This window comes from Ascidia mentula, chromosome 4 (genome assembly GCF_947561715.1).
Source record: "Ascidia mentula chromosome 4, kaAscMent1.1, whole genome shotgun sequence".
Classification (NCBI taxonomy): domain Eukaryota; kingdom Metazoa; phylum Chordata; class Ascidiacea; order Phlebobranchia; family Ascidiidae; genus Ascidia; species Ascidia mentula.
Window position 1 is genome coordinate 7,073,199 of NC_138569.1, and position 26,875 is coordinate 7,100,073.

At 37.9% G+C, this 26,875-nt stretch overlaps 5 protein-coding genes and 1 pseudogene across 5 annotated transcripts; 2 read left to right on the forward strand and 4 right to left on the reverse strand.

Moving 5' to 3' along the window:
* Positions 1 to 116: 116 nt before the first annotated feature.
* LOC145897948 (MAM and LDL-receptor class A domain-containing protein 2-like) lies at positions 117 to 10,057 on the reverse strand. Its single transcript, XM_082986400.1, has 23 exons — positions 9,975 to 10,057; positions 9,536 to 9,697; positions 8,681 to 8,946; positions 8,383 to 8,473; positions 7,579 to 7,821; positions 6,985 to 7,191; positions 6,422 to 6,592; positions 6,016 to 6,127; positions 5,615 to 5,774; positions 5,401 to 5,488; positions 5,027 to 5,149; positions 4,727 to 4,906; positions 4,272 to 4,467; positions 3,714 to 3,851; positions 3,377 to 3,498; positions 3,234 to 3,306; positions 2,919 to 3,076; positions 2,379 to 2,603; positions 1,820 to 1,963; positions 1,464 to 1,637; positions 1,120 to 1,302; positions 688 to 897; positions 117 to 295 (listed from the first exon to the last, which is right to left on the reverse strand). The coding sequence occupies exons 1-23, from the start codon at positions 10,036 to 10,038 to the stop codon at positions 117 to 119; spliced, it is 3,669 nt and encodes a 1,222-aa protein (XP_082842526.1). The 5' UTR covers positions 10,039 to 10,057.
* Positions 10,058 to 10,523: 466 nt separating this feature from the next.
* Positions 10,524 to 14,037, reverse strand: LOC145897679 (ras suppressor protein 1-like). Its single transcript, XM_082986066.1, has 7 exons — positions 13,851 to 14,037; positions 13,294 to 13,465; positions 12,976 to 13,094; positions 12,746 to 12,828; positions 12,232 to 12,346; positions 11,777 to 11,909; positions 10,524 to 11,653 (listed from the first exon to the last, which is right to left on the reverse strand). The coding sequence occupies exons 1-7, from the start codon at positions 13,954 to 13,956 to the stop codon at positions 11,554 to 11,556; spliced, it is 828 nt and encodes a 275-aa protein (XP_082842192.1). The 5' UTR covers positions 13,957 to 14,037; the 3' UTR covers positions 10,524 to 11,553.
* Positions 14,038 to 14,811: 774 nt separating this feature from the next.
* On the forward strand, positions 14,812 to 15,876 carry LOC145897736 (serine/arginine-rich splicing factor 4 pseudogene; annotated as a pseudogene).
* An 863-nt stretch (positions 15,877 to 16,739) lies between these two features.
* On the reverse strand, positions 16,740 to 18,386 carry LOC145899097 (uncharacterized). The gene is made up of 4 exons (XM_082987814.1): positions 18,215 to 18,386; positions 17,958 to 18,147; positions 17,703 to 17,845; positions 16,740 to 17,449 (listed from the first exon to the last, which is right to left on the reverse strand). Exons 1-4 carry the CDS (start codon positions 18,297 to 18,299, stop codon positions 17,214 to 17,216), a joined length of 654 nt encoding a protein of 217 aa, XP_082843940.1. The 5' UTR covers positions 18,300 to 18,386; the 3' UTR covers positions 16,740 to 17,213.
* A 799-nt stretch (positions 18,387 to 19,185) lies between these two features.
* Positions 19,186 to 22,412, forward strand: LOC145897422 (inositol oxygenase-like). The gene is made up of 10 exons (XM_082985711.1): positions 19,186 to 19,240; positions 19,475 to 19,539; positions 19,606 to 19,695; positions 19,755 to 19,835; positions 19,897 to 19,989; positions 20,075 to 20,144; positions 20,204 to 20,381; positions 20,513 to 20,580; positions 20,831 to 20,993; positions 21,256 to 22,412. The coding sequence occupies exons 2-10, from the start codon at positions 19,534 to 19,536 to the stop codon at positions 21,362 to 21,364; spliced, it is 858 nt and encodes a 285-aa protein (XP_082841837.1). The 5' UTR covers positions 19,186 to 19,240; positions 19,475 to 19,533; the 3' UTR covers positions 21,365 to 22,412.
* A 1,861-nt stretch (positions 22,413 to 24,273) lies between these two features.
* Positions 24,274 to 25,350, reverse strand: LOC145897949 (choline/ethanolamine transporter FLVCR2-like). Its single transcript, XM_082986401.1, has one exon. It carries the CDS (start codon positions 25,348 to 25,350, stop codon positions 24,274 to 24,276), a length of 1,077 nt encoding a protein of 358 aa, XP_082842527.1.
* Between the last annotated feature and the right edge of the window lie 1,525 nt (positions 25,351 to 26,875).

Sequence of the window (26,875 nt, forward strand, 5' to 3'; positions counted from 1 at the left end):
AAATTAAACATTAATTTAGCGAAAAAACAACACTGGTTTTGGCGATGTAAGTTGCGTTACGTAACAAAACAGCGCATATCGCGATAACAACGGCTTTGTTGGACAGATGGAGTAGATCATAAGTCACTATCTGCCGCGGGGTTGGAAAATACGGTAGGCAAAAGTTTACTGGTCTCTTCTTGCTTTCTGTACACCGTCAGGTACAAGATGCCCACGATTATAAGCGCAGCGGCTGCAAGGGACCCGAAAATTGCTCCCACAATAACTCCTACGTTTGAATTATTCCCTGAAGGTACTGCAAACAACATTGTAAAGTTTCACAATCGTAAAACTCAAAAAGCAATTCGTATCACACAGAAGTTTCTCCCAGTAGTACAACGAGGTATATGAGTCATAGGTAGGACTGTATTCTCGCTACAGAACTGTAATCCGAATCTAAACCACTTGTATTTGGAATGCTTACATCATATCATTCTAAACGCAATTACTCGCGCTTATAGCACCTGTTACACCTATCACTTTACCCGTTTAACCTACACGAGGGTGTGAAATTCACGCAGCATTTTCGGCAAATTACCTGTTATAGTCCGGAATGTATTTTCCACGGTAAGAGGTTTAAAAGTTGCGTAAAAAATGTAAAAAAAGCTCAATATGTCTCTTGTTATCAAACATATTGCAGACACTTACCGTCTCCAAGCGTGGTTGAGGTTTCTTGCACGGTTGTCGCTAACGGCGTTGTGGATTTCGTCGTAGTTGTGGTGACTGTCGTAGTGGTGGGAGGTGTTGTGGATTGGACAGTGGTGGTGGTGACGTCAATCGAAGTCGTACTTTGTGGATTTGAAGTCTGTTGTTGAGTTGTCGTCGGGTTTGTTGAAGTTGTACTCTCCACTGGCGTTGCTTCATGAAGAATAATGTATAATTCGGTTAGCATGTATGCTCATGCTGGTTATGTTATGTTATGGTTGGTTTGTTTGTTTATTTGGTAGATTTTAGAATAACTGAGTTTTTTAACGAGGCAACACAGACTGGCGCAATTGCCTGTCTTTTAAGACAGCGGTGCGTAAATTCCCAACAAGCGAAAATACCAAAAAATTCAGCCGATAGCTTTTTTGTAAATACCTTCTCTGGTTATCTTAATGTCGTCGATTGCAATGTCTCCGAGATTAAGAGCAGTGCTGATGGTCCGGTGTTCGATGATCAGCCACCAATCTTTGCTTGCGATCACGTGCTTCTCGAAGTATGTCCATTCGTTTCCGTTGGCTTCTTTTATTACAGATAAAACTGACTCCGGTTCTCCTTGTTCTAATCAACAGAAAAAGGGTAAGTAAAGAAAGACGATTGTCAAAAACCAGACACCGAACGTAATTCCCAAACCGTTTTCATAAGTTGCCTTATTTGTGATATTTATAAAGTCTTTTGTATAGACTTTTTTTAACATAGAAAAAGGCAGAGAGAATGCGTACCTTGAATGTAAACAGTGAATTCGCCTATTCCCGAGCCCACCATGTGGTAATAGAATTCGAGGTGAAACTTATGTCCAAAATCGCTCACAGTAAAATTGTCAGATCGGATCCGATACAAAGTTCCGTCTTCAGGCCAGTCCATCGACACAGGTGTGAGTATATAGGAACCAGAAGCTGCAAAATAAATTTCCATTGCCTGATCATGGTATCACCATGCGACGAAAAAGCTTCTTTCAGGGAACTTGCCAGGAACAAGGTTTAACAATATATGTATAGTGCCAAGTTGTCGCTTTAACTAATAAGTTATCATAAAAAATGTTGTCCAACATCAAGTCGTCATATTGTTAACACGTCACATGTTTGTAGTGTGTGATCGGTTCTCGGTCCAGATAGAGGGTAAAGAGGTCCAAGGCCAGTGTAAATCATCCAATTCATCTCTGACTTCTGGTCGATCGTCCAACCACAAAACGAATTTCCCTCGAAATCGCAGCTGGATGGCACTGTATGAAACCATAAATTTTTAAATGTTGCCGGTTTATATCGGACAAAAAAGTTATAATTTAAATAGCCTACACTTCTTAAGGTAATACTACCTGATGGTATTTTAAATAGGTTTTGACATGTTGAATAAAGAATGATATCACGTTGAAAATCACACAATTTGTGGTTCCTCGGTTACTCATTAATATTTGAATCAAAAGACGGGAAGATCACAAACCGGGATAATTTTCGCGCGATATTTTATCAGTTTTTTTTGCACGGCGTGCGTGGTTCGAGTGCCGTGGTCAGTGTTGTCATCGCCTTTCAAAATCACCAGTATCTCCACAGTGCCACCAAGCGGAATAAAGTCGTATTTTGATAAACCAAAGCTCATGTCTTTTTTTTACTGAAACACGGTTCACACTTTGGACTTACTAAGCTCACATTTGTCTCCGTAATATGGTTCGGCACAATTACAATCGTATCCGGCAACCCGGTCAGTGCAACTGGCTCCATTCAGACATGGTGTAGAGGCGCAATCGTCCGAATTGACGTCACATTGCTGCCCTTCATAACCTTCCACACACTGACACAGATACTGATCATTGACAGTGGCACAGGTCGCACCGTTGGCGCAAGGTTGAGGGCTGCAGCGATCCACTGTCGGATAATTGAGTCAAATAAAAAGAATTAATATAAGTGCGTAAAACATGATGTTTGTATTTTGTAAAAGATATGGTTACAATTAGTAGGAACAAATTACGAGTTATTAGTTAGGATAGTTTTAATTTTATATTTACTAGATACACTGAAAAATTTTTCACAACTGTTCAAAGCATAATCATTTTTTAAAGCAGAGCTTATATCCTATAGGCTATAATGTTTTTTTTAACCTGGTGTTATCTGAACTTAAATATTTGAACAAGCTACAAGAAAACATTTTTTCATAAAACCCTACCCTATTAATAACTCTACCTATATCGCAATACGTGCCAACCCAGCCTTGCTGACACAAACATTCAAAATGTCCGTCTCCGGCAATTGTGCATTGGCCCTGGTTCTTGCACGGGTTAGGTTCGCATTGGTTGTAAATCTCACAAGTTGTTCCAGAATAGTCGTTGTGGCAAATACACCTGCACACAGGAATTTTGCTCAAAACACTTAATCAACTGCCAGGGTAGCTTTACCCCTTCGAAAACAGAACTTAAAAATGAAATTCATTGCGCTGCTGTTTAACAAGAATAACTATTTGATGATTTTATCAACTATAGAAAAGCAACGAGAGCTTACTTGAAAGCAAATCCCCCTTCTGCGACGCATGTTCCTCCGTTTAGACAAGGCTGAACAAAACAAGCATCGTATTCTGGAAACAATTGTCATTTGTCATACACGTGATATTCCAAACGTTGAAAAGCTAATTTTAAAAATCTTACGGCATATGCCGTTTGGTCGCACAACAATATCGTCAATGGCGATATCACCCCGGTTATCGAAGTCGATTAGCGATTGTGATTCCATGATTACCTCGAAAGCAAGTCGAAAGTTCTGCGGTACACTGGAAACCAAAGTCTGCGTATTACAACTCTTTGCATTTAATATACACATTTTAAATGGACTAAAAATCATTCGCAAAAATTTCTGAAGCCATTTTTGCACAAAAAATATAAACAAGATATGAGTACTCGTAAACGAAAATACTCGTATACGTAAATACGAAAAGGTGTTATGAAAAGAAGAAGTGTATAGCACTGATTTACAATACTTGTGAACCTTATTTCAAGCACAACGTTTATCCACTCTCGCTTGCTTCCCGTTTCTGCACTCCACAGTGGTGTAGTCGTTAAGTCACCGTTGTTGAAATCAAGATATAGATCAAGTTGTCCCACAGACGCGCCATATTTGTAATACCTGGAACAGTATGTCCGTGAAAGCAAGCATGTTTATTGCCGACCTAGCAATTTCAGTTTCGGGTTGGGTAAAATATTTTTAAAAGTGCCGTATTTTAAACCTGCTGTTGTCAACATGCAGTACCTTGGCATAACTCATGTAATCCGCGAAATATTTAATTCAATTTAAATTTTTGGTAATTTAGGCTTGTTGAACCACAACTGCAAAACTTACATTTCGGCATGAAGCTTGCTTTAAATCTTAGCTCACTGTTCATTAATTATAAACGTATGAACAGTATCCAACACCTTATCGCATATTAAAGTACCAATTAAAATCAACATTCATTGGTTTTCAGCTAATGCAATGTAACATAAACGCAAATGTTTTGTGCGTGAAATAGGCAGCTGAAGCGCTAATCAAAGTGACCAAAGAGTATACCAAAAGCTTAATTCTGAGCATGTGTTTCCGCTTCCAGGAACTTCGGGACTGATAATTCTTCCCCGATCTCCGGCTACTCTCTCTGTAGCTTCAGCATACACATAATAACCCGAGCCATCACTCATGCTGTGGTCCCCACTGGGCCCGGTGGACGGGGAAGGCGTTGATCCCGTAAATCTTAGCCATGTAAAGTCTCCTGGATATATTTTTGACAATATTGTTTGTACGACATATATTTAATCAATTTAAAGCATGCTGGGTCGGCTACCGCAGCAAACCTCGACAAGCCAAACACAGTTTTAACCATTTATGCGTTAAAAAATTACTACTGTTTTGGAGTTTGAATTTGCGAGTTGAACACTAAAAAAGTTTACCTACTTATAATTCATAGGGAACGTGGTTTCACATCTGCACTGCTTACAAAATTTTAAACATAAGAAGAGCTAGTTGCTGACCTGTTAGGTCGTTCGTGTAAGAGCAAATCTCATCATCAACATCCTCGAAGTCGCAAGACCCTTTATAGTACTCACAAAATCGCCCGACAAAGTCGCCAGGACAACTGCAAGTGAACGACTGATGGCCGTCGGTACATTTACCACCGTTCTGACAGGGGTTGCTCAGACACTGGTCTATGTCTTTCAAAATAAAGACAAATTTATGGCTGGTTGCTCTATCAAAAATATAATTTTGGTTTGCAAAATTAACAATGTATGTAACTAAAGGCATAAAAGTCATCACAGAAGGCAATGGCGTACCTTGCTCACACGTGGGTCCGTCCCATTGGTCGGTACATAAACATGTAAAATCGAGACCGGCGATCGGTTCATCCAAACACGTACCACCGTTTAGACAAGGATTAACAAAGCAATGTTTGTAATCTGTTAAAATGTTATGAATCATCGGTAGAAATTAAAGAGGCTAAAAAGTGACTATGTAGAAGCGCTGCACCCGGTACAATGTACTGTTTTTGGTCTGCATTATAGCAGATAAAGGTGATTTTTGTTAGTTTTCTTGGCGTGTGTCTACATGAACACTCTCTTTATAACTAATACTTGGCGTATAACTAATTCTTAGCGTGTGTCTATATGAACACTTTTTATAACTCGTTATGTTTGCATAATATACTGACCACAAGCATTCGGTGATACGCTAACGTCATCAATAGCGATGTCACCGCGATAGGCCGCGTATGGTTCCACCAAAGCCTCAAAGATAATCTGCAAGTCAATATATTTCTTGCGTGTTAAACTTTTTAAGGTAAAACAATCTACTCCATATAGTGTTCCTCTAAAGAATGTATCTTTTTTTTATTTTCATGATTTTTGTCATTTTCAACTGCTTACCGAATATGGGGCTGGAGAGCTGACGTTGACACTGGCCTCAAACCAACTGTTGCCTTGCTCGTCGGACAAGGTCCATATGGGATTTCCATCCAGTGTTGGGACACCGGTTCCAGAGGCAAATACGTTCAGAGTGCCCACTGTGTTTCCATACATATAATACCTACAGGACCAACAATTTTAAACTAACAATCAGATCAACACTTGTTATAACACCAGCTATGTATACAAATTGTCACATACAAAGGAAAAGGTTTTCTACATGATTTCAATCTCTTTGTTTGTCTGGGACCGAAGGATGTTTATATATTTCTATGAGGTAAACGTTGTCTTATTTCGGTCTAAATCAAAGCTTTTGGCCCCGTTCGCCTACAACTAAATAAAACATACCAAATGTAACATACCAAAAATGCAAAATAGAGCAAGTTCCGACTGAAGATGTTGGCAGTTTCGGACTGTACAGAAGGCCCACCGAACCGGGGTCCGCACCAATCGCGTCAGCAAGCATGTATGTGCCTGCGCAAACGACTTTCATTCAGTATTAATTGCACGGGTCAGAAATAGACATGTCTAATTTCTACGTTTTTAATTCAAATGCAACTAGCATGTTTCGGTTTTCTGAAATCATGCAAAATATTTAAAACCCCTTTGACAGTAGAGGGAATTGTGATGCTGTGGCATATATACGGGATTGCTACGACTTATATACCTAATCGCCAGGTTCTAGCGTATTAATAATGCTATACAGGGTCCGATGTTGAACGTATTTACCTTTGAATATGATAAAACGAGACAAATCTAAAAAGTTACCTTCTCCAGATGTGTGATCACCACTTGGTCCGGTTCCAAAATTCGGTGAACTTCCTATAACTTCATTCCACGTAAATTGGCCGGGAGGTGTGATGGTGTAGTTGCATTCCTCCATTCCTGTGTCAAAGTTGCATCCCCCTGACGCCAGTTCACAGCTGTGTCCTACCCAGTCTGTTTAAATGGTATCGGATGAAAATGTGGTTTACAATGCATTTATCCTTTTGGTATAAACCGTAAAGTTTCTTCTTCGAAGCCTGTAATCGCACAGAAAAACGGATCATCGAAATATAAATAATTCAAAGCGAAAAATGTCATTTGGACAACTGGAATCATCCTGTTTGCAAGGTGTTACCGTCGGATCTGTCCTACTTTATCAGGTATCCAAAATAACACAAATTAATATTTTCGTAAAATTTATAAATGATCGCATTGACGCTGATCGTCCATCACTCTTTGTGAGTCATTTTAGATAGCTCTACAGATCGTAATTATTGGGATTGTGGTACCAAGGGTAAAGCCACCATGCGCTGGCTGTAGAACTTCAATAAATTCGCAACACAAACCTCCAGCGCACTGACAGGAATAACCGTTGAGGCGATCCGAACAAAGGCCACCATGCAAACAAGGGGCGACGGCACAGTCGTCGATGTCAGTTTCACAATTTTTTCCTGAATATCCAGCTGTGCACGTGCAGTTAAAATCTTCTCCCCACGGCACACATATTCCTTCGTGCTCGCACCGATGAACCTCCTCACTTATGCACACATCCACTAAGAACAAATTGTGTGTGAATAAAATCGCTTCAATTCAACAAGATGGTTTATAACACACTGAATACATTTTATACAAAAAATATTTCTATCACAAGTTGAGCAAATACAACAATTTTAACCATCACTATATTAATACTCTTTATAGTGGGATTTTTTCTCTGCAAACGAAAATGTTGAAAGCAGATATTTGCAGAATTTTGTGCGTTGTGTAATTTTTTCAAATATAATATAGGGCGCTGCTTTTTATTTTATTAAAAACGTTTCCTCAACAAATTTCTCCTCGCCGAATTGTCTTCTGTGAGTTGAAGACAGAAGAATTCATATTATTGGCTCCACTTTGTTCATATATATGCATATATTTCCCTTGAAAAGCACCCAACTTACGGAATTCACAACTGTCGCCATGGTAACCGAGGTCGCACACGCATAAGAATGAGTCTACTCCGTGGGAGCAGTTGCCATGGAGACAAGGGTTGCTGGCGCACTCGTCGACATCCAAATCGCAATGCTGTCCATGCCAACCTGGTGCGCATTCGCACAAGTAGCTCGACGTTGGGTCCGACCCGTTCTTGATACAAGTGCCTCCATTGAGACACCAAGTGGCAGCGTCGTCGCATGTTTGGTATGCTGAAGAGTAGAAATGTTTTTGATGCCAATGAGGGTCATGTTATTGTGGCGTTTATTTAACTGAGTTATTACATTAATTATTTTTGGAATGTTACATTGTACGTGTTTAGTTTAAAGCACGTCGCTTTTGTTTAAATTTTGCTAATGTTTGAGGTTTGGATTCACTGCGATCTTAAAGTAACAAAAATGTCTTCCACGAAGCGTTTGGTTGGGTCTTCCAAGCATCATTACAATATGCTTAACAGGTTAACAGCAGATAAACTAATTGTTAAACTAACATTAAAAATTTGCTTGAGGGTTTTATGCGAAAGAATTTGTTTTGACTCGATTACAATAATGATTAAAAAATTAGCCAACAACCGGGGCGATTTAAAATTTAAAACAAAGAAAAAATTCCTTGCAGCAACCACACAAAATAGGGTCACCAATAGGACAATGTTGAGAGATGTACCTCGCTGAAGGCTTTGGTGTGGAGCAATTAAAGCATAAACACTACACACTACACATGCAAAATGAATCATTTACCAGCAAGTCGTAAATAATAATAACTGTCACTCATACCACAAAGCCCTGTAACGATCGTAATATCATCCAACGCTATGTCGCCGTTGTTGTCAACTATTCCTCTTTTAGCAATGCCCTCGAACGCAACCTGCAAATGCCAAAGGTTGTCCAAACAGTTTTACTTGCAAAGAGAGTAAACAACTTTGCACACTTTGCTGATGATATCATTTGGTTTTATTTTCCCCTTTTTCTCCAATGTTGACAGATTGTTTTTTGTCTGATATTTTTTTAAACGTTTTTTCTTATCGCAGGTAAATTAAAATATATTAAACCATCTAGTTAGCTTTATTCCCACCTTAAAATTGACCGGATAACTGACGTTAAATTGACCCAGTCTCCACTGGTCTCCCTGGTCTCCTTCCATGCTCCACAACGGCTTGTCATACGAGTAGGGACTTGTGCTGATGACGTAAACGCTGAGGGCACCGATATCCGCTCCGTACATGTGGTAATAGAAGCTTACTGTGGAGCAGGTTTGTTCGGTACCAACAGCGGTTGCGGAATATGTAATCGCCTTTTCTCCGTTGTTAGCCCCAGTCGCATCCGAAAACCAATAAAAACCTGCAGAGCGATTATTTGATAGGAAATTAATTGCAAGAAATTTAACAAAATGATGAAATTTTACTGCAACAAAGTGAATAAAGCAGATGATTTTTTTAATAAACATAACATAACGTGGTTTTATATTTTGTTGCACTGCCACTAACAAAAACAAAAAAATACTCACGACCCCATTTTACCCATTCCATTTACACGTTATTTTTTCATTAGATTCGAATATCAGTGAAGTAAAATAGAAAAAAAGCGAATGGGATACATAATTTCCCCAGCAGCTGTATATGTTGCGATTCTTGGCATGTCGCATGCGTCAGTAACTCACCACTGACGTCTGTGTAATTAGCAAACAATCTGTCTCTGTGCATTTTTATAAATCGCGTGCCTCGATGTCGCCAACATCATACAAAATACGAGATTGTAGATGGTCCCACCTTCCGAGTGCGCAGAAAATTGGATTACGACGAACACATTATTTAACCCGTGGGCAATGAAAAGAAAAATTTACGTAAAAAAAACTTATTTTGTCAAATTGCTTTGATCTATGTAGAAAATATTAAGAATATAAAACTTAGTACAGAAATAAAATTACAACCTGAACCATCAGAAGTGGTGTGATCTCCTTGTGGGCCAGTGTCGCCAACGCTAGTGCGACCCTGGCCTCGTTCCCACCGCCTGGCACCGGCGTCCATGTCGTTACTTAAATAGCAACCATCTTCAAAATCGCAGTGGAATACCTCGGTGGAATTTGATCCCACTGAAGAAAAATTGTGATGAATTTTACGTGGAATTAAGATTCGTTTATTTTTTTCGTCATCATAGCACAGACCAACTTAAAACATGCAACTGCCGTATAAATTCCATTAACGGTGTTCAAGAAGATCATTAAATTGGTTCGTTTTCCCAAGTAATATACTGTAACATAAAAAAGCCTCTTTCGACTGGTTCCTTTAGCAATCTTTTCATATTGTATCAGGCCATTTAACAATTTAGAGTAGTAAATCTTGCATATTTATATTACATACTTTACTCACCAAACCCAACCGAACCCACACAAATGACCAAAAGCAATCGAAATAGTTCGGGGCCGACTTGCATTCTCACAAATTCTTTTGGAACAAACTGGAACGACTTGCTTACTGGCATGCGGTAGACCGAGAAAAGAGGTTCGTTGAAGTTGTGCAACTCACAATATGTGCATGCATTATGTACATATTGCGACACTGTAAATTTGCAGTGCGCTGCACAGACAAACACACAAACGGTTTATTTGCCCTTTGAATTTTCGGGAAATGGCCTGCGAACGAATGAACACCTTTGATTTTGAAATGCTTCTCGTAAACGGTCAAGGATGATCCATGATCTTAGCGACCAACAGCTATGCAGTGGATTTATTCATAAGGAAAGAAAATACCTTTTGTGGGCCTCCGACTTGATGAAGTGTCTTTATTAATATTGTTTCAACTCGGTAGATTTAAAAAATATCATAGCTTAGCAGCCTGGTGGTCTTTGACGAATTTGGAGTTGTTACATCAAGATTGAACATATGGAGTGTTTAAAGGTGCTTACAAAAAGAAAGCGGGTTGCAATATACAGTTTATTGCGATGGTTTGTGATATGCAGCGTTGTATATTTGCTAAACACGATGTCAAGAAACAGTTAAATACGCTTGTTTCAATGTCACTTTCGTTCATTCAGCAGAAGTCTAAAGAAAAATGAAAACAAAGTTGTTACACGAGACGCAATAATGACAACAGCAACAACGACATAAATTGTATATAACAAGGGGTATAGAAAATGTCGCATGTATATTTATTGCTGAAACTAATGGGTGGGACACGAATAAGGCTCAGCATACGTGTTTTCCATGGTTTTATACATCAGATGTGAGAGTCGGATACAAAGGAGAACGCAACAAGCCATCATTTGTAATACGGTGGAAGGATATTGAGTACTCGCACTATTGAACACGAACACAAACTTACATTCCTTGCAATAAACACATGAAAACCTTTAAACCTATTTCAAAGCGTTTGTAGTGGGCTAAGGCAAATTTGTGCGTACAGAATACAACACGGATTTGAGGGCAACTCATAATACTGCTAGCAACTCGGTAATGACGTAGATATTAATGACGACGGTTATTTTTAGGGGGTTAGCTACAGGGCGAAACAAAGTCGGGACGATTGTTAATACATATTTAATGGACATGGCGAGTCAAACCAAAGGGACATATTTTGAAATGTGCCTTTAACACACAGAATAGCAGCAAAGGCAATGCGACGAATGTAAATTTGTTACTTGCACTACCTATTTGCTTGCTTTAAAGGCGACATATTTACCCTTACGACAATGTAAAGTAAAAAATACATTTTGTACAGAAAAACAGCCAACATTGGGTGAGTTATGTAAGCTAAATACACAAAAAAGTGTGACCTGTAGCTATAGGTGTCGGGCGGCACGAAGAAGTGAATTTTTATTATCTGTACAAAGTAACCAAAAAATCGAGCCAGGAACTGCTAAAATGGAGAGTAAAACTTCCTAAACAAGAGTGAAAAATTCAAGCCATTGCCATGCAGCCCAATGCTGTAAGTATGTGGTTAATCGAAAACCTTATTTCTTGGAGTGCAGAGGCTTCCTGCATATTTTCTTTGCTTTGTCTGTGCTTTTGAGTGGCGGTGTTGGATCGGCATTGACATGGCGCCCATACAAACTGTGTGACAAAAAAAACATAAGTTTAAAATTTTTAGAGGGTTGTATGCTATGTTTGTGCTTAAACTAAAGTTTAAACCAACTCAAAGTAAACTGTGAACTCGTGTTAAGCTGAACAACTCACTACTTGTATGTATCCGATCTTATGTAGTCAAACACATGCGTGTTGCCAAGGATGAACTGTTCCTGGATTGGATGAACCCACGGGTTGCGGTCAGCCTTAAAGACACTCTTGGGGCCGGACAGTTCAATGTTTCCTACATTGAATTTGTATAAATTAACGAATTTTGTGAAATTAAACCCTTAAGGATGAAACACCACACTGTATTTTTATGCTACATTTACATTTAGGAAACCATTAGGTTTACAGGCTTCCCAGCACAGGCATTACAGCCTTGCTGGTTCAGTGACATTTTTCTAAAAATTCAGAGCGACATTTTGGAAACCAAAAATTTGTTTGAAAAACTGAAAAAGGTTTTCGCTAATCATGTTAGTTTTTGTTTAGCTTTGTAAAAAATAAAGAGAAATTGAACATTAAACCCAAATAACTCTAGAACGACAGCTTGTTAAATGCCTTACCTAACTCTGGGGGCAGGACTGTCAGTCTGTTTCCTTGTATGTGAAGTTCTTTTAGTTTGTGGAGCTCACCAATTTCCTTTGGCAGGGAAATGAGGTCATTATCTCGGAAAGAAAGCTAAAACGGACACAAATATTTTTTTCATTGTTAATGAAATGACCTGACTTGGCTGTATGTAGCACTGCAAGCATAACAAGGTATTGAGCATTAACCTCTATGGAGATATTTTGATTCAAATGATATGAACAAGTCAACCATTACTTTCTTTGGAGCAAAACAATTTTTCACGTTCTTAAAATTCTTGCATAATATTTAAGTCAAGTTTGTATGGAAATTCCTCGTATAAATTTATGACAAAAGAAATGTTACATTCAATGTAACAGTCAGACACTAATGAATGTCGCAATCAAATTCTAGCATGCACATTTTAGAGCAGTTTGTAAATTCATACAGAAACTTTAAAAGCATGCATTGTGCAACACCTTGATTTTTTGGGTTCTAATAAAAGAAACATACCACTTGTAATTCTTTAAGCTTTGAAATATCTGATGGAAATGTCTCAAAGTCATTGTCAGACAGGTACAAAGTACGGATAGTGTCTAAGAAAATTATTTTGTTGTGTTAGTTGAGAAAAAATTTGCAATTTATGCAAAAAAAATATTGCAGGTTAAAGATGTGCAGGTTTTGTCCACATTTAAAAAAAACTTCTTGCTTTTTTCTTTACACCAAACATAAAAATAACGTACTGACAAAAAAGAAGTTAGATGGCAGTGATTGTTCACTCAAGTTGTTATATGATAAATCCAACATTTCCAATGCTGGGAAAGAACCAAACCCCCTGGGAAGGTGGCTAAGGCGGTTCATCCTGTTGCAAAATAACAAAAAGGTACGTTATTTTGTTGCTCTCTATGCACTACATGTAGAACACACAGAAAAATTGCTTACAAAGTGATGATAATTTTGCAAAATGTTCATTTATGCTCAATTTTATTTTTATCAAACAGCTTAAATACCAAATTATCTTTTATACCTGTTCTACTGTAACTTGTTGTTTATATTCTTACCCTAGATTAAGAATCTTCAGCTTTTGCATGCCACTTAGTGAAGTTGGGAGCTCTTCGATGATGTTGTTGAAAAGATTTAATAGCTGTAAGTTGACTAACTCACCAATACTTGGTGGAACAGCAGCTAGTTTGTTGTGGCTCATGGTAAGGTGAGTTAGATGTTCCAACATTGCTAAAATAATAACTGCCACTGCAAATCTTATTCAATTTCACAGAAACATTTTATGACAGACCAGATTGGAAAGTTTGTTTTCTGCGCGGAGGATTTCGTTTCGGCGATCGTTAATTGCGCGGACGATCGCAACGTTTTTTGTATGGTAATGCATTAGCTAATTAATGTTGCGCGGATTATCGCGAGTTTTCGCACGACATTTTTTCCAGTCTGGATGACAGATTATTGTTTTCACACATGATAAATTGTTACAAATTGTTTTCAATTGACGTTTTAATGTTTTTATTTTTAAAATGATGTTTAATCTACTGCAGGGGAAATCATACTAAGTTATCTTCATTGGCTAAAAACAACCATAATGTTGGAAAAAAAACAAAATACATACTGAGTCCTGGAACTTCGTTAATGTTTTGTATCCCTCGGTCGCTCAGGTCAATTTCCTTTGTTTTACGTTCGCGGGATTCATCTACGATTTTCTTCAACTTAGACATATTTTGCAGTACGATTTGTATCTGAATTTGCCAAACAAACAAAAGCAAACTTTTCTTTGGAGCAAAAACAAGCAATTTACTATTTATGGGTAACTCCCTGAACTTCTGTCAAAGGTCACGGAAATGAATTTATAATTTTTATGTTTTCCTTAATTTAAAAAATTACACCCATCATAAACCTTTTTATTTTAATATGCCTCTTACGTTTAATTAAATTTAGTCCTATTTTGAAACTTAGTTTTAAAAAAATAAAATGGTTAATGTACATACCTAAAAATTTTTTGGAACAATATTTTTTTAGCTTTTACAATAATGCTTTCTATTTACTGTTCGGAAGCATGTTAGTCAGTACTGTTTATTGCTTTTGTGCATATTTATCAAATCCACCGTTTGAAAAGATTCTTTTATAATTAAAATGCATATTTTCCCGCCTTTGGCTGCAACGAGACTAATCAAGAAAAACAAGTAGGGGAAGCCACGCACGTTAGTTTCGGTTTGTGTGGGGGGAAAAGGAACTAACGGCTAACGAGGAAGTACTGAAATAAACCTTCTATGCTAACTGCTTTGTGCATAATTAATGACATATTATATTAGTTAATGCGTTTTGAAATGTTGACGCACTTTACTGAAAACTGTTGAGGTTGATACGGGATTCATTTTTGTTGTTGATTAACAACCATCATTATCATATAACATAGTTTTAACTGTTGCTCACTCACATATATAGCTGTCAGACTTACTCAACCCAGAAAAGGCTGTGCATCATCACTGGGTTTTAAAACAATCAACAACAAGTTTCTGATCTGTTACACCACTCCTATAGTTCTTGGGGCAATTTCAAGATCAGGAATCTATTTTAAGGTAATTATGTCATATGGTCCCCGTGTTTATGTTGGCCGTCTTAGTCACCGGGCTAGAGAGAATGATGTTGAAAAGTTTTTTCGTGGATATGGCAAAGTAAGGGACATAATGTTGAAGAATGGCTTTGGTTTTGTTGAATTTGATGAATTGCGAGATGCTGAAGATGCCATACATGATCTCAATGGAAGAGACTTATGCGGGGAAAGAGTCTTGCTAGAAATTGCTAAAGGAATACCAAGAGGTGCTGGCGGGGCTTTTGTGTCGGACTATGTTCCTCCAAATTCAGGTCGTGGCCGCAGAAGCTCATATCAGTCAAGTAACAGAGATGAGGGTCGCGGTTATGGACGACGAAGTGAGCGTGGCTTTCGTCTAATTGTTGAAAACCTATCAACCAGAGTTTCTTGGCAAGATCTTAAAGATCTGTTTCGCCCTTGTGGTGAAGTTATGTTTGCTGATGCTCACCATTACAGGAAAAATGAAGGCGTCGTCGAGTTCAGTTCCAAAAAAGATGTAAAGCGTGCTGTGGAAAAGTTGGAAGGTAAAGAAATCAATGGAAGGAAAATTCACCTGGTTCCTGATTTCCCGAAGTCTCGTTCCCCGAGTCGAAGTGTAAGCCCTCGTTACAGCAGAAGCAAGTCTCGTTCACAAAGCGTTAGTCCCAACAGAAATGTGAAGCGGTCAAGAAGTCGCTCAATTACTCCTGACCAAAATGGAAGATATGATTCAAGTCCTTCAAGAAAGAGGCCCTCCATGTCAGCTGAAGACAAAGAACATTCTCCTACTCCAAACAGTGGCTCAGAATCTCCTGCTTAAAAACTTGACTGTCTACGTATACATTTTTAAATCACACTTTTTTCAAGCGTGAAGTTGTATGAACAAAATATATGCCAAAAACTTAACCTAAAGTTGTGCTTGTTAAATGGAAAGTTTCAAGATTTTGTGCACACTGCATTAAATGAAGTTGTGCATCTATTTTTTAACAACTGTATATGTGTAAAGCATTTGATGTTTATTCTAGTTCTAAAATACCCTGTCCTTGTTTTTACATAAATAGAACTACACCTGCTTGTGTGTCTGGCATCCCCAACAAGCCAATCAATCAATCAATCAATGAATCAATCAATCAATCAATGATCAAATATGGACCCACATTTCCATAACAACCAATGAATGATGTCTCAATCGACAGCATGACATCTCACAACCAGGCCATTTACTTCTCAATAATATCAAATGCCTGATGTAGGCATTGCATTTGCCACAAAAGGAAAGCAACTTCCCTTTTTTGTTTTTACATCCTAATGGCAAGACTTAAGTGAATCAAGATTTCTGCACGTCATCTTTACCGTGTAGGTATTTCTTTCATGTGCCTGGCTAATGTTTATCATTTATTTCAAATGTTGTTGTTTCTGTAAATAAACTTTGGTTTTGTTCTGTAAATTTGCTTTTGCTTCTTGGAACACGTTTTTATGAATGGAAGGTATACTATGGAAATGCTCCCAAGTCTATAGCAGAAACAACTGTGTCCCAATACAAACCAAAAGCAATGACAGGAAAACGTTGATAGATAACAAGTTTGATGTACTTTATGCAGCAACAAATCTATCTGACAAAATAAAGTGGAGCATATGCTGTTGCACAATGATTGATAAATAATAGGATAATATTATTGAAGAATAACAGAAACACCAGAAATAATATTGCTGTTTGGAAACTCACAAGACTATTGAATAATTTTTGCTCCACTTTTTATTGTCTTTGGATAGACTTGCGGCTATTTAATTTTTTAATCTTTACTCTTTCACAGATGTAGGTTGCTCCAGTCACACTGGGTTGCACATTGCTCATTTGAAACGTATTTAGCTGTTTACCACAAATCTGAATGATCCATATGTAAAATATTTTCAAATAAAACAAAGAGTTTTTCAGGTGTATTTAGTCCAAGCACATTCAATGTAAATTGCAATGGCGTTTGTGGGCTTGGCGAACCAAAATAGTTTTTTAACAAAAAAGTGGATTATTAAAATATAGGAAAACATGATGAACAGCAAACAGAAATCGGCATAGTAGAAACTAGCACCATTATAATAAAAAGCAAGAAGAAATATATTTCCTGACTTAAATCAGTTATTAATGAAACACAAAAACAACATTGTATAAAAGTGTGGTCGTCCTGTCATTTACATACATGTTAGCTAAATAGAAAGGAAAAACTTCAATGTGTAAAAAGAGGAGATAAAAACAATTGCACTAATACACACACTACCACATCACTTGCTTTCAAACATACCCAATAGGGACATTTTTAACACATATGTCAGACCAAAATGTGAAACAAGTTATAAAAAGAAACAAGCCTACATTACAAATCACAGGCATCTGATGTTCCAATTTCGTTATGACATACCTTGGTTTCCAACTACAGAAGAATACGATGGCAACTCCTGGCTTGTCAGTGTTTGATTTGCTGCATGAAGTGGTACAGACACTTTTGGCACATCTTCATATTTGGGAGGTTCATCAAAGGCCTCTACCTCCTGTGCTGAGTGAAATCGTAGATTTATGGAGATGTCAACATGCGAATCATGCCGATCTGGGTCAAGTGGTATGGATAGCACATGCGAGTTTCTTCCTGAAAACCAAAGTACTGAAGTTTTTTTTAACATGATCTTAAATGAACTTATTTTAATAGAAAAACATATATGCATCCTAAATACAGATATGTGATTCAAACTTTTGTGTTTATTCTGGACACATGCCAGTCAGTATAACAATTTGGCATGAGATCCCCAGTCAGGGCTATAACAGCCATAAATTATGTTATGTCCAATGCCCGCATATCCAATTTCATTAATATTGTTTCCTACTACTACTACGACACAAACCTCTTAAGCCAGATTGTCTGTATGTGATGGTAGGATACTGGTAACCAGATGGAATTGGGTTTAAACAGCAATAATGAAATGCAACAGCACATCCAATGAACAACATGATAAAACCAATAATAACCCCAATAGTAGCACCAATCCTTTAAAGTACAAATAGTGTCATTATGTGCGTTTTGAATGTAATTCAAAGCAAGAATTGAAGTTCTACAAAAACAAAAAAAAACTTATCAATGTTTCCACAAAAAATTTTACCCAAATGAAACAGTAGAAAGTCGATCAGTAGATTTGGTGTCAACAACATCAGGTATTGTTTTGTCAATATATTTAATTTTGTTGTTATCATAATCATTGCAGCACCCAATTTGACCATTGTTTTGACAGCATGTTATCATCATACTCTTTATTGCAAAACATCTATGTTCTCCACAGGGAAAGGAATGCACTGTGTTACAAATATCAGGAGAATAAAAAACCACAATGATTACAATTATTAAAAAAATTTTTCTTACCATAACTGGTGTTTTTCTGTGGTATTGACGTACAGCATTTTTGAAAACACAAGGAACACATGATTAATCCAAGAATCACCCACATTTTGCATGGTTTGGTTTTTAATACCAAGACCCCGCTGGCAATTACGTTTTAGTCGATCAGGACATATTAAAAGATGACCTGCAAAACAAGACAAACTGTAATATTATTACAATTAATTAGGTGCAGCAAGATTTAATAGTGTAAGACTACAATGGTTTTAGGGGGAACTCCACTGTAGGGTGAGCTGGACCTATGTGAGCAATCAGCGCATTATCTAGTCCAGAATCTGAACAAACTGCCAAACAATACAATAACCACCATGCAACTTGTGCGAAAATCATCGAGATCTATTAAGAAACGGCAAAGTTATGAGCGTTCAAAGTTTTGTCGACTGGAAAAAAAATTTTGTCGACTAGCGTCTTGTTGGTCAATAACCCCTTGCATTGCAAAAAAGAAACATATGCCACAACTTGATCGCATTAAAATTTTTTAACGAAACTATGCCAGTCTGTACAAGTTTATTAAATTAATCACTGTGCTAGCTTTTACACTAGCGGGCTCACTGATTTCCACTAAAGTTGTGGCACCTTTCGGCCAACGTACACCTCGTCTACAGCTCTCTCAATTATTATGGCTTGAGTAAGATTTCGTTAAAAAAACTGCGGATAATTTACGCATTGTAATCAATTTAAATTGTTTATATGGACAGACAGAAGTTTCTTGTCGCAACAACATTTTTTTAATTTTGAAACTTACACATTTACAAATGAAGGAAAAATGTCATTCCTTTTTTTTGCCGAACTGCAATCAAACAGCTTGGGCTTTTATTTTGGAATTAGATGAAATTCCATAAGTATGTTTCTATTTCTACGCATTAGTAAATATGCGTTATCACAACAATAGTGACTCAGCGATATACTAACATCATTGGCCTCGCCCCCCTCATCAACCAATAAAATCCAGCTAAATTGGCGGAATTGCAGTCACATTCGCAACAACGGGTTTGCAGAGTCAGTGTTTACAATATGTGTAGTAAGATGTAAAACTAAAACATACTCCGTGTAAGGGTTTATTGCATAGTTGTAAATTAGGTAAAGGACCTAATTTTATCATAAACACTTTTTGGGGGGTTTGCATGGGAACCATTGCATTGACTAGTTGCAAGAAGAATATAAACAAAAATTTACCATAGGGATCCGAGTTGAATTCTGTGATAAATTTATCTAGCATTGCAGGTTATACCTCTATCTTTTTTACCCTTAATTTTTCATATTCTGTTGAAGAGCATTTGGGAATGGCTGTGAGTATGGTTGAGAGAACTCTATTCTTGTACATTGTTTGTGTAAGTACAAAATATATTTTACAGACTGCAGCTGTGGAACGAGTTTCAGTTGAGGAAGATGTTTCAATTTACAAAAATGATTGTGACAAACCTGGATTTAGAAACTTTTCAAGGGTAAATTGTTTGTTGTTTATGCATTGTTATGATAATGTAAAAAAATCTGTTTTTCTCAGGAGTCTGAAAAGTTTGACATGGTTTACAAAACATACACAGAAATGCACACTCACCAATGCGTGGATTTTGTGAAAAGAAAAGTATGTTTATCAACTGCAACTTCTCTGCAGCACAATTATATTGAATCCTGATGTGTTTCAGCATGAAGAATGGTTGCATTTTGATCATGGTGAATATACTATAATGGAAGCTGTTGAGTTGCTAAATGGTCTTATTGATGAAAGTGACCCTGATGTAGGTGGTGGTCTTTTGTTTGTTGTTTGCACATGTGCATTCATGTCTAACAAGATTCTTAACCTTGAGTTTCAATTATGTCAAGGTTACGTTTCCTAATTCTTTTCATGCATTTCAAACTGCAGAAGGGATAAGAAAGATGTACCCTGACAAAGGTATGGGTAAACATGTTAATAAGGTTTTGTGATTTGAGACGAAAGTTTTTTCTCTACAGATTGGTTTCACCTGGTTGGACTCATACACGACCTGGGCAAAGTGATGGCAATTTGGGGTGAACAACAATTTGCAACTGTGGGTGACACATTTATTGTGGGTGCACAATTTGCTCCGTCAATAGTCTACCGACACAGCACTTTCTCCAACAATCCAGACCTCAACAATCCAAGATACAAGTTAGTATCTCTGCTTTTGTTTGTTTTCTGACATTAGTAAGTTTCCAAACACTAGCATAAATCATCAGATATAGCAAACAACATAGGTTTGACCCATTCAATGCTTTAGTATCTTTCTTGTTATATTTCAGTACCAAGTATGGAATGTACAAGCCTAACTGTGGTCTTGAAAACGTGTTTATGTCATGGGGCCACGATGGTAAGCTAAAACTAGTTGTATGTAGAACATATGCTATTAACCTTAAAAACAAATTCATTTGCTCTGGAAATGCGTGACCTCTTTGGGCATGTAGTATGATGTAAAACTTTGCCTTTACTTGGGACAGTTGTGTATTTTCGACTCTCCGTTTTTTGCATGGGATTGTACAGGAATCCTTGTTGTAATAGACCACAATACATAACATATAAAAGAAGCCCTGCTGTAAGAGACCATTCATAATTGTACTCAGAATACATGTACCATGTTCTGCGCCACAATGGCTGCAAGCTGCCTGAAGAAGGTTTTTATTGTGTGCGGTTTCACTCATTTTATCCCTGGCACACTGGTAAAGACTACGACCACCTTTGCAATGACAAGGACCGGATGATGATGGAGTGGTTGCTTAGGTTCAAGTAAGCCATATATGGGTTCTTTCATAATGCCAAGGGTTTACATTACACACTTTTTACAAGCCTTATAGCTAAAATATCTAAGTTATTTCAATCACTTTGCTTATCTATTGGGTTTTGAACCCGAAGGTTTTAGGCTACAGGTCCAAGCTTTTCCATGATACCCAAGCAATTCTTTTTGAATATAAATGCAGCTATAAAAATTGTTTTTGGACTTGCCTGGTTAATGGGTTTAACCCATAAAGCCATGTTTTTGCCTTTGCAGTGAACACGACCTGTATACCAAGTCCATCAGCTTACCGGACGTGGAAGAGCTAAAACCTTACTATCAGTCCCTTATCGACAAGTACATTCCTGGAAAGTTGAAGTTTTAATCATTGAAGAGTGTCATTTGGAAACCAACGTTATATAAGCTAGCTCATAACTTGTACATTACATACACGTTAGTTGCCATGTTTTTCTTGTAAAACACCTCAAAATGCAGCTGTTTGTCTGTTAAAGTTCATGCATTGTAATATTTCTTCTTTTTTTCAGTAGCTGCTCTTTTGATACTATATATCACCTCCAATTATGTGGGTTAAAAGTTCATTTAATATTTACCGTGTGTTTGGTTTGTCGCCACTCCTGTGTCTGAGTTTGTGTTCTGTCGCTCCTATTATTATTATATTTCCCACTTGTTTGTAAGTTTTGATTGTCTGAGCTGTCAATTGGTTCCCTTACGTTCTGCCAGACTTAAATTCCATTCATTTTCCAATCGCAAATAATGCATGTACGGCAATCAGTCGAAAATTAGATTCCGCCTCGTTTGCTGCAACTTTTCCATCAACTCTTCCCACCAATATTTTACGTTGTTAGTTTCCTGTCATCGATGCTTTCGACGCCACAACTTTCAACAAATTCGCATGCCCCTCCTTCTTTCTCAAACGCTTTGCAATAGTTAGCCGTTGTACTGAAGAATTTTTGTATATTTGGTTAAACTTTTGTTATGAATCACTAGTTTGTAAAATGTATGGATTTAAAAACAACTGACCGACTACCTGGCGACCCGTCACCTCAACTAGCTACTACCTTTTGGGTATTCTCCTTCTTTCTCAAACTTAGCGAAATTGTATAGTTTTGCGTTCTGGTGATTTGTTTTGTAGGGAATTAGATTCAAAACATGTTAATATTTTGTTTAAACTTGGTCTTTTGAAACCGATTTTTACTTTTTTTTACATTTACCCCGTCTTTCTGACGCATTCGCTAGTTATCTCGCTTGCTTTTCGTCTTTCAACTTGCGCTACTTCTGACTTTGGCGCGTAATCGCAGCAATTATCTCTTTGTTTCTGCCTCATCTTTTATATCTCCCAAAATATTAGCGACTCTTTCCACTAATAAACAGATCATGGTTTTTGGTTTAACAGACCACAATGTGATCTCACAGATCTTGGCTTTTGGTTTCATAGATCATAACTGGTGGTCTTACAGATTAGTCCAGATCTCGGTTTGGGTCTCAGACCGAACTTAGGTCCAAGAACAGACCATCGGTAATGGGTCCTGCAGCTATTGTGGTGTACAGACTGATAATTTCTTGACAGTGTTGATGTTCTTCGGATATGCGAGTTCGCCCGTCCGGGTGACAGACAGGTAATCTGTCAGATTCGAATAAAACCGCGCCGAACCGGGGTCAAAAGATTGCGGTCGGGCGAGGACACTATTAGGGCCCCTCTGGGTATAAAATAGAAGAAACCCAGGTCTAAAACCCTTCCCAAAAAAGAAGTCGGGGAGCCGATTACCCAAAGAGGGCAGACGGGGAACCGGCGTGGGGGGTTAATTCCGGTAAATACAGGGATGAGTGGGATGATCGCTCATGCACCGACCGGAATCAGAGCCCTACAGGAACCACGGCATGCCCGGGAAGCCAACCCTTTCTTCGCTCTAGAGAGCCGAGTGTTGCAAAAGAATCAATTTTTTTTCACAGCGACATCTGGCGTCTCAGACTCTTTTTTTGTTGCAGATAGAAATCCTCCCCTTAGTTTTGCGCTAGTAGCTTATATTGCTGCATAGAAATTCATGGGACGCGTCTTCACAGTCCATTCTACGTTCACAATGCTTCATAATTATATGTTCATTTAACAGCAAACTCATTGTGACGCCTAACAGAAGCCTTTCGTCACAAAAGAGCTATTCATGCGTTAGACAGAGTACGCTAGTGAACAAAAATCGATGTGAAGGTTGCAGTCTTTCCGTCAAAATAAGTTTCACAGGACGACAATGCCCACCCTGCATTTTATGCTCTGTCAAAATAATATTCTTTGCTCTGTCACTGTCTAAGACTGATGTAAGTCAATTTTATGGTTGATTGAGCACGGATGCACGTGCTTGCAAGGAAGAATTTGAGCGTGTTTGGGGCAGTTTTAGTGGATTTTGGGCGTTTTTCATCAAATGGTGACTTCGTTGTTGAAAATTAGGTTAAAAAGCGGCATAAAATTCAGGCTGTGTTTACAGAAAATAGAATGTCATCTGTTTTTTTTTTAAGGTACTCACTCCTGCGCAATGACGTTAAAGTTAGTTTCTGATTACTTGTCCAAAGTTAGGCATTTTTCTGAGACACTAGCTTTAAAAAAAATGTTTTACTGCGCATCTGCTAAGAGTTTGATGGTAATCACGTAGCCTATACGTTCCAATAATGACACAAATATTTGCACCATTGCATTTGCTGTTTTATTGCACAAACAACGACGCATTTTCCCCAGAACATTCGTTAACGCACACACGTAGTTGAGAGAAAATGTTGGAAAGATTTTATACGATGAGGCAAAAGTTATTTGAGGTAAAATCCCAGAAGCAAATCAATTACAGTGAGAAATTTGCCGGGAGATGAAAACCACTGCTGACATATGAAAATACGATTTGATCACAAAAATATTTCTGTTGGACACTTTAAAGTACCCGTTGATAATCCAGTATGGCGGTACATGTCATCTGTAAGCAGGTTACTCCAGCAAACTTATCTCCCCATTTTCCACTCTCGCTCTTTTCAGCTCAATCTTTGCCGTCCAAACGATAATAATTCCAATCAACATCATTGTGCTCTGCAACATCAGTACAGCGAAACCACCCAGCTTGTTGTAAATAAGTCGTCCGAACTCGACTACAAGAACTCCGAAAATTCCGTCCAGAAAAACTTTCCACAGATTTACGAAGCTCTCATCTGTAGGATAGGTGTGTTGTGTAACAACTTCCATCAACGCTACGATACAAATCTGGGCTGCAATGCCGTAAAATACGTTGCCTAATATAATTAACCAGTATAGTAGTTGACAGCGACACCTATAGCAATCAATGCAGAAAAGAGCAGGGCGCACATGCTTGCGACCCTCAGTATTATAACGTAATTCTTATATTTGTCCAAAGTTTTTCCACCAATAACAGCTCCTGCCACACCCCCGGTGAAGTAGGCGATAATGATGTTGCTTGATCTCTTATAGGGATTATCGATTCCAAGATCACGTATTATTTCGCCCATGAAAACTAATTCTATCTGGTCTGTTTGGTAAAAGATCAGCCAAGAAAACGCCAAAAGAATATACGTGCCGTTGGTTAAAAGGTGTTTTGTTTCCTTCAGAAACTCTTGGAAACTCTCCCGAAAAGGTTTTCGAGTTTCAACTTTTTCTTCGATGTTGCGCTTTAAAGACTGCGTCGGTGGTGTAGGTGGGACATCAGTTACAAATAAAAAAGATAACACCAGAATACAAAACGCAACGCTGGCGCAAGTACAGTTGTAAATAAGAAGCGACTTGGCGCTGTCTGCCACAGCTTGCACAATTGAAATATTTCCGCCTACAGCAGAACTGTTGCTCAAAAATCTCTTGGGACTGACTACGTAACCCATTGTAAGGGCACTTAAAATTTCACCCATTGCATTTCCGAACATGATCATTCCAAGCACAGTTCCTACTTGATGGTCAGGAAACCACAACACAGCGAAAGTGGATGGTATTGATTTTCCAATTAAACCCGAAACACCACTGATAAGCCTGGCTGCGACTATAAGTCCATACAGAGTAGGATTAAGAAAAGCACAACCAATCAGTAGAAGATACAACGTTAAGCATCCGGTGGCAAGCAGTGTGAGTTTTCGCAATTTAAAATTTGAAACGAAATGCAGCAAAGCCAACGTAGCCGCCAATAGCGTTGTTGCAGCAGAGTTTGCTGTACTCATGAGATCGACATCGGCGTAAGCTACGTGGAAAAACTTTACGTAAACGTCGTTAACAACACCAAACGAAGTGTTTGCTAAAATTAAAACCTGATAAACCATCATGGAAATTGCAATGAACCAACGGATCTTGTACTGCTTAAAATCTTGTTCCGCCATCTTCCTGTCTTGAGACCCTACTTCTGCAGACATAAAATCCAAAACTATTTAGGTGCACATTTCAAAAACATGCGGATGGTCCTGCTTACCTCAGGGCACTGTGCTTCGTTTGACACTGGACCGGTTTTAAGTTCTCGCACTTTTCATGGTTTAACTCAACTTCCTGTGACTTGTTCGCGTTTTATCATTCCTACGCCTCTTGTTGTTCTCGCTATTTCCTGTGGGAAAGCGGACAGGGCTGCTTTTGCAGTGGAAAATGACTGACGAATTTTGTACAATTTGAATCCTTGTTGGTTTACGTTCATTTATTTTAATCGTCTACGTGTTTTAGTTTAGTCATTTATTACTTTTAGGTTTTGTTGGTTGACGAATGCAGTGATGGACACGCGAAATACGGTTATTAACTTACTTCGTCAGCAATATTTTCAATAGTTAACTAAAATACAACCAGCGTTATTTGTGTGTCTATCTATAATCTCAACAACCAAGAAAACGTTAAAGTTACAACGCATTTGAATGCGCCTTAAACGATGTTTTACACAAACGTAGGATAAAACAAATTTAAAATATAGCCTGTCGGGGGGAAATGTCACAAAGACTAATCAGCCAGTTCTGTCTGGTGGTAGAGACGTATTTGTCTTCACTGGACGTTTTATTTAAATAAGTACAGACACTGACGATGCGGTTTATGGGAAAAATAAATATTTTTGTATATACTTTATAACAAAAGATTGCACTAACGCTAATCGTCTTCCAATCTTTGTGAGTAATTTGGGGTATATTTAAGGGAACGTCTATTTTAAGGTATCTGGGTCACTCAACCCAAAGATTAATTGTGTCTTAATTTTTCTTTAAAGGTTTGATGCGTGATATTTCCCAGCAAGCACCTGTCTACGCCTGTCTTAGCACTGTATTCCACCGCAAAATGTATGGTGTGTACTTTAACTAACCGTATATATTCTGTCGAACGCCTACCTCGAACAACTACGGACTTCCAACGCATTATTTACACGTCAACCGTTTTGGTTATTTTTTTCCTAAAAATAGGTCGTGATAAACTGTAACATAATTTTTTCTTCATCAACCATCGGTAATTTGGTTACGTCAATAGTGAACTGTTTTCCTAGTAATAAGTTCACGCTGGCCAATTTTACCCAAGTTTAAATGACTTTACTTCATTAAACACTCTATACACTGGAAGTTAAAAGAGTCCCGGATGTACTCTTATAGGGGACCTGACTCTTCGGATTTCCTTTACATGTTGAATATATGTGGCATCGGTAAACATAATCGATAATGCGTCTTGTGATTAAGGCTATTAACTTTAATAACACTTCTCTGGGTTAAACATGAAGTGACAACATCCGTGCCGGACGTTTAAAATCGACATATCGACAAAATGTGCCAGTTTAACCTTATAATAAAGGAAGCGGGTTGGGACAAAGCAATTTGTCGTAAAATGAAAATGGTCACTATATGTCCTTTTTTTTATTTGTTATTTCAGCTGTGTTTGTTTATTATAATT

Coding starts and splice junctions, on each gene's coding strand:
- LOC145897948 (XM_082986400.1), bottom strand. CDS start 10,038: ATGCAAGTCGGCCCCGAACTATTTCGATTGCTTTTGGTCATTTGTGTG. Junction 3,499..3,713: donor AACGTTGTGCTTGAAATAAG/GTTCACAAGTAT, acceptor TTTGGTTTCCAG/TGTACCGCAGAACTTTCGAC. Junction 296..687: donor CTCAACCACGCTTGGAGACG/GTAAGTGTCTGC, acceptor TGTTGTTTGCAG/TACCTTCAGGGAATAATTCA.
- LOC145897679 (XM_082986066.1), bottom strand. CDS start 13,956: ATGTCTAAGTTGAAGAAAATCGTAGATGAATCCCGCGAACGTAAAACA. Junction 13,095..13,293: donor CTGAAGATTCTTAATCTAGG/GTAAGAATATAA, acceptor ATTTTGCAACAG/GATGAACCGCCTTAGCCACC. Junction 12,347..12,745: donor AGCTTAAAGAATTACAAGTG/GTATGTTTCTTT, acceptor TGTCCGTTTTAG/CTTTCTTTCCGAGATAATGA.
- LOC145899097 (XM_082987814.1), bottom strand. CDS start 18,299: ATGTGGGTGATTCTTGGATTAATCATGTGTTCCTTGTGTTTTCAAAAA. Junction 18,148..18,214: donor ACAGAAAAACACCAGTTATG/GTAAGAAAAATT, acceptor TTTGTAACACAG/TGCATTCCTTTCCCTGTGGA. Junction 17,450..17,702: donor CAGACAATCTGGCTTAAGAG/GTTTGTGTCGTA, acceptor TTTGGTTTTCAG/GAAGAAACTCGCATGTGCTA.
- LOC145897422 (XM_082985711.1), top strand. Junction 19,836..19,896: donor TGGATTTTGTGAAAAGAAAA/GTATGTTTATCA, acceptor GATGTGTTTCAG/CATGAAGAATGGTTGCATTT. Junction 19,990..20,074: donor TTGATGAAAGTGACCCTGAT/GTAGGTGGTGGT, acceptor AATTATGTCAAG/GTTACGTTTCCTAATTCTTT.
- LOC145897949 (XM_082986401.1), bottom strand. CDS start 25,350: ATGGCGGAACAAGATTTTAAGCAGTACAAGATCCGTTGGTTCATTGCA.